At 64.6% G+C, this 7946-nt stretch overlaps 2 protein-coding genes and 1 long non-coding RNA gene across 8 annotated transcripts in view; 2 read left to right on the forward strand and 1 right to left on the reverse strand.

Annotated features, from left to right (window-relative positions):
* The window catches only part of KIAA1191 (KIAA1191 ortholog), a 9095-nt gene extending 7113 nt beyond the window's left edge, over positions 1-1982 (forward strand). Inside the window, exons 7-8 of the mRNA XM_025194277.1 lie at positions 1-132; positions 635-1982. Of these exons, the coding sequence (XP_025050062.1) occupies positions 1-132; positions 635-843 (341 nt within the window). The 3' untranslated portion in view covers positions 844-1982. The remainder of the gene's footprint in view (positions 133-634) is intronic.
* Positions 1983-3819: 1837 nt separating this feature from the next.
* On the reverse strand, positions 3820-7750 carry SIMC1 (SUMO interacting motifs containing 1). 5 transcript variants are annotated; one of them, XM_025194276.1, is made up of 9 exons: positions 7295-7750; positions 6958-7181; positions 6428-6500; positions 6099-6244; positions 5620-5856; positions 5032-5160; positions 4562-4718; positions 4398-4482; positions 3820-4213 (listed from the first exon to the last, which is right to left on the reverse strand). In XM_025194276.1, exons 1-9 carry the CDS (start codon positions 7718-7720, stop codon positions 3993-3995), a joined length of 1698 nt encoding a protein of 565 aa, XP_025050061.1. In that variant the 5' UTR covers positions 7721-7750; the 3' UTR covers positions 3820-3992. The 5 variants fall into 5 exon arrangements, with proteins under 5 accessions (XP_025050061.1, XP_025050060.1, XP_025050057.1 ...); XM_025194275.1 differs by having other exon boundaries at positions 6958-7199; XM_025194272.1 differs by having other exon boundaries at positions 6099-6500.
* LOC112548461 lies at positions 5154-6555 on the forward strand. 2 transcript variants are annotated; one of them, XR_003092195.1, is made up of 4 exons: positions 5154-5349; positions 5627-5830; positions 6008-6208; positions 6388-6555. It is a non-coding gene; the product is annotated as an uncharacterized LOC112548461 (long non-coding RNA). The 2 variants fall into 2 exon arrangements; XR_003092194.1 differs by having other exon boundaries at positions 6046-6208.
* Positions 7751-7946: the final 196 nt, after the last annotated feature.

The following is a 7946-nucleotide window of genomic DNA, read 5'->3' on the forward strand; positions in this document are numbered from 1 at the left end:
CCCCCTCCACCGCCATCCCTGGCCCAGACTTTGTCTCCATGGATCCCGCTGGGGGTGACCGAGACCGTGTAGCTGCTGAGAAATGGAGCTTCTTTGGACCCAAGTCTGTGCAGAAGCCCAGCTGTGACCCAGGTATGCCACTCTCGGGGGCCTCCCCTTTCGGAAGCTGCTGGAAGGCAGGTGAGAGCATGAGGTGGGGCAGGCACAAAGGCTTAGGCTGGCTCCATAGCTTGGCTTCCTGCCTCCCCTCCTGTGGCGTGTTACCAGCTGTCCACTGAGGTCTGTGCCCCTGCCGAACTTGGGAGGGAGAGCCTGGACACCCCAGGTCCCCAGACTCAGGACCAGCTGGCTGAGAACAGTTTCCAGCCAGGTTGGGAGCATCTGCAGTGGTGACCAGGGCACTGGAGGCTGTTGGCTACCAGTGCCCGGCTCGGGTGCAGCCTGTCAAACTTGAGCGCACGGCAGGTACTCTGTTGTGCCCCTGCAGTACTGTACCTCGCCAGCAGGAACCTGACCCTGGGGGCAGTGTGGGAGGCTGCCTGGTACACGTGGCGGGGGCTGCGGTCTGTCCGAGGTGGGCTGGCTGGTGTCCAAGCACCATGCCTTCCTTACCGGCTGTCATGTCTTCCTTCAGGGGGCTTCACCGTCCAGCCCTACAAAGGTGCCCAAAAGCCGTCCCCAATGGAGCTGATCCGTGCCCAGGCCACACGCAAGGCAGAGGACCCGGTTACCTTCAAGCCACCCAAGATGGACATCCCAGCCCTGGAGGGGAAGAAACAGCCCCCTCGGCCGCACAACCTGAAGCCCCGGGACATGAATGTGCTCACGCCCACAGGCTTCTAGGTGCACAGGATGCACCGAACTGCAACTTCCAGCAGCGTCCTTCCAGCTCGGCCCTGGGGAAGCAGCAGCCCCTGCTGTCCAGGGGCAAATCCCAAATCTGTTTCCTTTCTTGAGAGAGCTTCTGTCTCAGCACTAAATCCACAGAGACCCTCTGCACTTTGCATCGGTACCCTGCTTCTCCATACAGCAGGGGACCCCAGGGAGATGCACACTCCCTCCCTGCCCCCCAAAACTACACCTGGTGGGAGGCTTTGGACTTGTGCACCTCTGCTTGGACTGCTTTGCCCATCGCGAGGTTGGCCTTCTCTCCTAGGCTCGCTGCCTCCTGACAAGGACCACAGCTTCCTCCAGCACGTAGGTGGGGCCTGGGGCTGGAGTTGGGACCAAGACCTGGGCTACACACAGCAGTTCCCCTTTCAGGATCCCAGAGGGAAGCCTGCGTTTTCCTCCCTGTGTGGGGACTGTAGGGGGGTTTCCAGCCGGCACTTGCTTCTCTGTGGCGTTCTCTTCAAGGGATAATGGTTGAGCGCGGGAAGGGAGCAGCACATTGCTGTCAGAGGGCTTGGCTTCTCCAGGGGGGCCTGGAATGGGTTGGGGTGGGGATCCTTGCTTCCATGGGGCAGTGCACGTGGAAGGGCAGTGGGGGTTTTGGGAACGTTCCCAGTAGCCTCCTGTAAATAGGTAGGGGCAGAGGCTGTGGCAGGCTAGTGGGGTGCTGCTTCCTAGCGGCAGGTGCTGCTGACGGGGGTGCAGAGACCTGGAGAAGGCCTGAGCTGAGCCCTGGCCCATGTGCTCGGGTTTTAGACCTCCCTTGGCTTAGTTTTTAAATGTTCGTGGGAACGCTCCACCTGCCCTCTCCCTCTCCCGCTTCAGAGGGCACAGCCTGTCCAGCCTCAGCTACCCCTGCACAGGCCAACCCTGCTGCCGGGCCACTTCACCTCGGGCAGTGTAGCAGTGGCAGCCCCTGCACTCATACCACGCTGGCAGCACCAGGGACGCGGTCATGGCCACTGCTCGTCCCATCCCCGTTGCTCACGAGCCCTCGGGCTGGCATTAATTTATTTGTGCTGTCTGTACTCACGTCTCTTTAATGTGCCTCCATTGGGTTTGTTACAAGAGAATAAAGACCCTTGTGATGAGGTGCCTGGCAGGTTGTGCAGTGCCGGTTGGGGCCTAGCTTCCACCTGGGGAAGTTGGAGTGGCTGCCAGGCCCCTGCCACAGTGGGGAGGGTCCCAGCAGTGTGGTGGGCAGGGAGGTGCCCACGGCTGCCCTCTGCTTCCTCCTGGGAAGGGGGAGGCAGGTGCCCGCTTTATGCTGCCTCATGGGCTCTGGAAGCAGGATGTGGGTGAGATGAGAGCATGGGGCCTGGGTTCCCCAATCCAGGGCGCGTGGCTGCTGTGGCAGGTTGTTCTAGCAGTCTCTTGGTGTGGCTGAGGGGCCTGCCCCTCAGCTGCATGCCCAGGGCTGGGCAGCTGTGTCCTGGTCTGCATCCAATACCTCGGCCCTGCCCGTGGCTCCCCTGGGGGTGGGGAGTGCTGTGCTTGCAGGTCAGCTGCACGGGTGAGTGCAGCCCTGGACATCACTGTGGCTGCCTGGCACTTGGGAGCGAAACTTAGTTCTTGGAAGCACTTCTCGTGCGTGACCGATCCGGTGGACTCCACTCGGGGCTGACGTGCTCTGCAGCAGTTGGCCTTTGGGGGGGCAGGGAGGGAACATGCATATAGGCTTTGACAGGCTTCCTCCTGGCCCTTTCCTGTGATGGGCTAGTGAAGGCTTGAGCTGTTCAGTGCTTTGGGGAAACCTGTTCCCACAAGAGTGAGACTTCTACCCTCTGCCTGAAGCACTTCCAGCCTGTCTGAGACGGACTCTCTCCAGGCGTCTCCTCCCCGTCTGCCTCCTGCAGCCAGCTCCCGAGTGTTCTTCAATCTTACCCTTACGTGCCCAGGGCTTTTGCACTTCCCCAGCTGACTGAGACTGAAGTCAGGACAGGCCTCTGACCCAGCTCGTTCCCCAAGGGGTGGGTAGCTGCGGTCCCAGCCCAGCTGGCCTGCAACCATCACCTTGCTAAGAGGACAGATGTGCCATAGCCAGGGGCAGATGGCACAGCCAGGATCAGAAAGGGCCTAGACGAAGTCATGGCCAAGAGCCCTATTACCAGCTGTTGTACAGACATGAAGGGGTGTTCTGGTCTTTGGACTGAGGATGGTGGCAGCCACAGATGGGGTACAGCGCTCTGGATACACTAAGTCCTGTGCTGTCCCTCTAAAGCAACTGCTTCTGCCACGGTGCGGCAGGATCCCAGGCCGTGGGCTGGGTTTGGCCCTGCCGATGTTCTTGTGCATGGTGCTGCCAGGCCGAGGACGGGGCTGGCACGAGGATGACCTGCACATCTGCACTGAGAGGCTGCGTGAATGGGAAGTGCTACGGGCCTCAGCCTGTAGGCGCTGTGCACGTACGGTGGCCAGGGCAGCTTCCTGCACAGGCCTCGTGCTCATGGCCAAGAGCTGCTCATCCCCCGGCAGGGAGCAGTGACACCACTGGGATGGGGCGGGGGCGCGTCCCCAGCCTGCGTCACTGCTCAGGTTAAGGAGGAAACCTTGTGCCTGCTCTGTGGCTTCTGGCCCAGGAAGGGGCTGAGCTGGTGGAGATGAGACCTCCTGCATGGCAGCACTCGGGCCGGGGCTGCTGGACATCAGGGGCTCTGCCAGAGGAGATGGGGCTGGCTTCCTCCTGGAGTTGCCTTGTCCCAGCCTGTTGCTGTCTTGCCAGAGCCCTGGAGCTGGGGCAGCCGTGATGCGGGGAGCTGCGGCTGGCTGGAGTCGCGCTGTGCCTCCACCCTCCTGGCTGTGCGGGGAGACGGGCCAACACCTGCCTGCTGCCCCAGGGGCTCCAGCCTGCCGCCTCAGGGTGTGTCTTGCCTGGCTGCCAGGGCTGAGGCAGGATGAACGAAGCAGGACATTGAGGAAAGACTTGGCCACCAGGAACAGTATGTATTGAAAGCCATAGATAAAGTGCTGGTGAGAGCCGAGCTGTGCCGGCTTGGGGGAGTCCAATGCCTGGCAGAGCTCAGGTGCCTTCCCTGCCCCTCCAGGAAGGGAGCAGCATGGTGGGCTCCGGCCGCATGGCAGCGTTTGGGTCCAAAGCCCTGTCAGGAGCGGCTGGCAGTGAGGAGCAGTACCTGGAGCATGTGCACCTTCTCTGTGATGGAGGTGGGCAGCGGTGCCCCCAGGCTCTGCTGCAGCTGATGGCAGAAGCCCTGGATGCTCTGCTGGACATCCAGTGTGGTGATGTCGTCGCCTTCCTGCTGCTGGGGCCTGGGGGCAGAGGTGATCAGCTGCATCCGCTCGCCCAGGGAGCTCCACAGGTGCTCTGCCAGAGGGAAAGCGGCTGGGGTCACAGGCCGGGTGAGCTGGGGACTTGGCCGGCGGCTCCATCCAGTGCTGGTGCCGTCCTGGCCTCGAGTTGTTGCAGCCAGAGCTGTGATGTGGAGGGGCAAGAAGGGAGCCTGGGCAGCCTGTGCTGAGGCTAGGCCAGGCTCTGGGCAAGCTCTTACCTAGCACCACGTTGTGGTAGCTCACCAGCAGGGAGATCAGATGCTGCAGCATCTCGTCCCATCTCTGCCACGTGGCTTCCTGGTCCTGCAGAAGGTGAGGGCGTCTGGTTACTCAAAGGGGGTCTCCAGAAAGGGGCTGGGAGCGGGGTGGGGCTGGGTGGTACCTCGTACTGAAGCAGCAGGGAAGTGTGGCTCAGGAAATACAGGATCTTGGCCAGGGACAGGGGCAGGGCTGTGGGCACCTCGCAGCTGTGGTGGAACAGGAGCTCCAGCAACTTGCACCGCAGCAGCTGGCTCTCCATGGTGGTGAGTAAGGCTTCCCTGGAAGAAAGGGGGAGTAGGCAGGGCAAGGCTCCCGCAGCAGCCTGGAGAGCAGCTATTGAGTCCCAAATCTGTTGCTGGGTTTGGCCAGCTGGGGCCAGGGCTGGGTCCCTCTCCCAGCCAGACCATGGCGGGGCGAAGAGGAGGCCGCAGGCAGCTCCGAACCTGGGCACGCTTATCCCTCTGCTGCTGTGCAGGTCAGCATCGCCCCCCCGGTGCCACTGGCCCCTTCCCCTGCCCCACCCGTGGTAGAGGAGCCCCAGCAGCTGGGCCAGCTTTGCTGGGGGTGGCGTGGGGGCCGGGCAGCGCTCACCTCTGGCTCCGCAGTGGGATGTTCAGCACCGAGGGGAAGATGGCGTCGGCGATCTTGCGGGCGCTGCAGTTGGGTGAGCGGTCCACCTCCACCGCGATGGACAGCAGCCGCTGCAGCAGTAGCACCACCCTACACCGGGGATGTCAGTCAGGCTGGCAGGGACGGGCAGCTGTGGGGTCCTGTGCCCCCCTCCCCTAGAGCCTGGGGGTGAAGCCGACACTACCCTGACCTGCATTGGCTGCGGGGGGCACGGCCCAGCACCCAGGAGCCTCGGCTCTGTCCTGTGAGAAGCCACTGCCGTGCCTGGCACCACTGGAGGTACAGCCAGGGCCTGAGGGCTGGGGGAGACCCTTCCTGCTTGGAGGGGAGGCTCAGATGAGCTTGTGCCCTCCCTGCCCTGGGCTGCCAGCCATGCTGGGTTCCCCTCTGGGGCTGGGCAGGCTCCCAGCTGCACCAGGGCCCCTTCTGTCTGGGGGCGGGGGCTGCAGTGTCTGCGGAGATAACAGCCCCTGGGGCAGCCTGAGATGCCTCTAAGCTCCCACCGGCGTGACACCCCCACCCCAAAGAGCCTAGCCTGCTCGGTCTTACTTCTCAGCCAGGAACCCCGGCGGGACGTCCTCCCTCGGCTCCGTGGGGCTCGGCGTGGGTGAGCGGCTGCTGTGCTGGAGCCTGGAGGCACCCGAGGCGGGAGGCGCTGCGTTCTGCTGCTCCAGGGGTCTGCAGAATCCGACGCCGGTGACGGCAGCCACCAGCCACCCGATCACCTCCCTGCGGGGGCACAGCTCAGAGCGATTTGAAGGTGGCCACATGGGCTGCTCCTGTGAGCTGGGGGTCCAGCACTGTGTGGGTTCCCCTATGCCCAGCAGTGCCCTGCCAAGCAGCTTCCTGGATAACCTGCTCTGGCTGGCCTGCCAGGCATGTCTTCCAGCTGGGTTGTGGTTGATTTCTCCCCCCACAACTCCGAACTCCTGTCTAGGGATCCTTGCACCCCAAGCTCTCGCTCTTGGCCCGCAGGAGGTGCCAGCCTATGCTTGCAGCACTCAGCCCAGCGTGCGGGGGCTCCTTACTTGATGTTGCCGAAGCTCTGGTCGCAGGACAGCACCTGCTTGGCGATGGTCATGGAGGGGCGCTGCAGCCGCAGGCCCAGCTGGACATCGTCCTCCAGCGTCTGCACCACGTACTGCAGGAACAGCAGGCGCCCGGGAGGCTTCTCCTGAGGGGGATGGGACAGTGGGATTGGGGGCCTGCCCAGGGCACCAGCGTGGCTGCACCCCACCACCCTGCCCTGCCCCGAGGAGGCAGGAGGCAGCCACCCTCTTCCTGTCCCCCTGCCGGCCAGCTGCTTCCCCTCCCCAGCAAGAGCCAAGCCCTGGAGGGAAGGGATGCTGGGCCCTACCTCGTCTTCCATGATGTGTCTGAGCAGTGGCCAGTCCCAGCCTATGCCTGTCGCGGTGCTGGCTGGATGGAGCCTAAAGCAGAGGGGGAGCCCAGGAGGGCCCTGAGCTGCCTGGGGGAGCACAGAGCTACCCCTGCGCCTGCCCCCTCTCTGCTTCCCTGGGGCAGTGCAGATGGCCCGGCTGCGGGAGGGCATGGATGCTGCCAGCTCCTGACACAGCAGAGCCTTGGAAATACTCTTCCCCGAACAGGGCTGCAGCAAAGGCCCGAGGCAGCTGCAGCGCCTCTTCCCCCAACGGCAGCCCCTTTCGGGGAGCCCGGACAGCCCCATCCCAGAGCCGGACGTATCCCCAGGCTCTGCCTACACACGTGGTTGCTGGATGGGAGTCCTGGCCATTAGAGCCCCCTTCCTGCTGGTGCCTACTGCCAATGGCCTGGGGGCCCCTGCTAAGGACACCCCCCTTCCCTGGGGGCGGCAAGTGCCGGGGGCTCCTGGACCAGCCGGGAGCTGAGGGCAGCGATGTCACGTACGTCTGGATCTTCATGAGCAGCGTGTAGGCATCCTTGAGGATCCCCCAGTGGTGCGGGCCCAGCAGGATCTGCTGGACCAGGTAGGTCGTGATCTTGCAGGGCGGGTAGTGCCGGGGTGTCACGAAGTCGGTCAGGAACTGCAGCGTGCCCTCGGGGAAGCTCTCCTCCATCGTGGTCCGCACCAGGTCCAGCTTCCGGCTCGGGATGGGCCACGTCCTCGTCCTCTGCCGGGACAGCGAGCTCTTGGTGTGGGACAGGGAGCGAGGTGGGAATGGGGATAAGGGCAGCCGGGGATAGAGGGAACCCGGATCCTGGACAACCCCCCCCACCCCATTACCTCCCGGCCGTCCTCGTCCCTGGCCACGCGCAGGAGGTGGTGCACAGGCATCCTCCGGAAGTACCGCAGCTTGTGCAGGCAGCTGGGGTCGGCCAGGCGCGGGGTGGGGGGCGCCGCGGGCTCCTGCTTCACGGCTGCCGGCACGGGCGTGCTCGTTTCCAGCCGCGGCCGCTTCCTGGAGGGGCCCTTTGAGGTGGTAGCGGGGAGGGAGCGGGGGGGCGGGGAGCCGGGGTCCACGGGTGCCCCCCAGCTGTCGCTGCTGGAGGGGGAGAGGGAGAAGCGGTCGGACTCGAGCAGGGGGCTGGCCAGGGAGTCCAGGTCGCTGTTGAAGGTGGTGGGGCTGCAGTCCGAGTCCGTGGAGCAGGCGGGCGTCTCCGCTTCATCCTTGCAGGTGGCAGAGAAGCCGGGCAGGGCCTCGGCCTCCATCCCGGCAGGCGGCGTCTGCACGGAGGCGCGCGCTGGGCTGGGCGGCTCCTCGTCTTCCCCGGTCAGGTCGATGACGACGCCGTCGCCGCACGTGTCCTCGCCCGTCAGGTCGATGATCTCCTGGGGAGGGAACGGGGTCAGTCGGGGCGGGGGGGCCGCACGCCGTGCCCCCGCGATGATGCGCGTGCGCCCGCGGGGAGCGGCAGGTCCTGCCCCGCCAGGCGCT

The sequence above is a fragment of the Alligator sinensis genome, unplaced genomic scaffold (assembly GCF_000455745.1).
Source record: "Alligator sinensis unplaced genomic scaffold, ASM45574v1 scaffold1170_2, whole genome shotgun sequence".
Taxonomy (NCBI): domain Eukaryota; kingdom Metazoa; phylum Chordata; order Crocodylia; family Alligatoridae; genus Alligator; species Alligator sinensis.

What these genes read in the sequence shown, in the direction of transcription:
- SIMC1 (XM_025194271.1), bottom strand. Translation starts at nt 7,720, where the DNA reads ATGGAGGCCGAGGCCCTGCCCGGCTTCTCTGCCACCTGCAAGGATGAA. An exon ending in CTGCTCATGAAGATCCAGAC is followed by an intron (nt 6,501 to 6,957) that starts GTACGTGACATC and finishes CCTCTGCTTTAG; the next exon opens with GCTCCATCCAGCCAGCACCG. An exon ending in ATCCCACTGCGGAGCCAGAG is followed by an intron (nt 4,719 to 5,031) that starts GTGAGCGCTGCC and finishes CCTTTCTTCCAG; the next exon opens with GGAAGCCTTACTCACCACCA.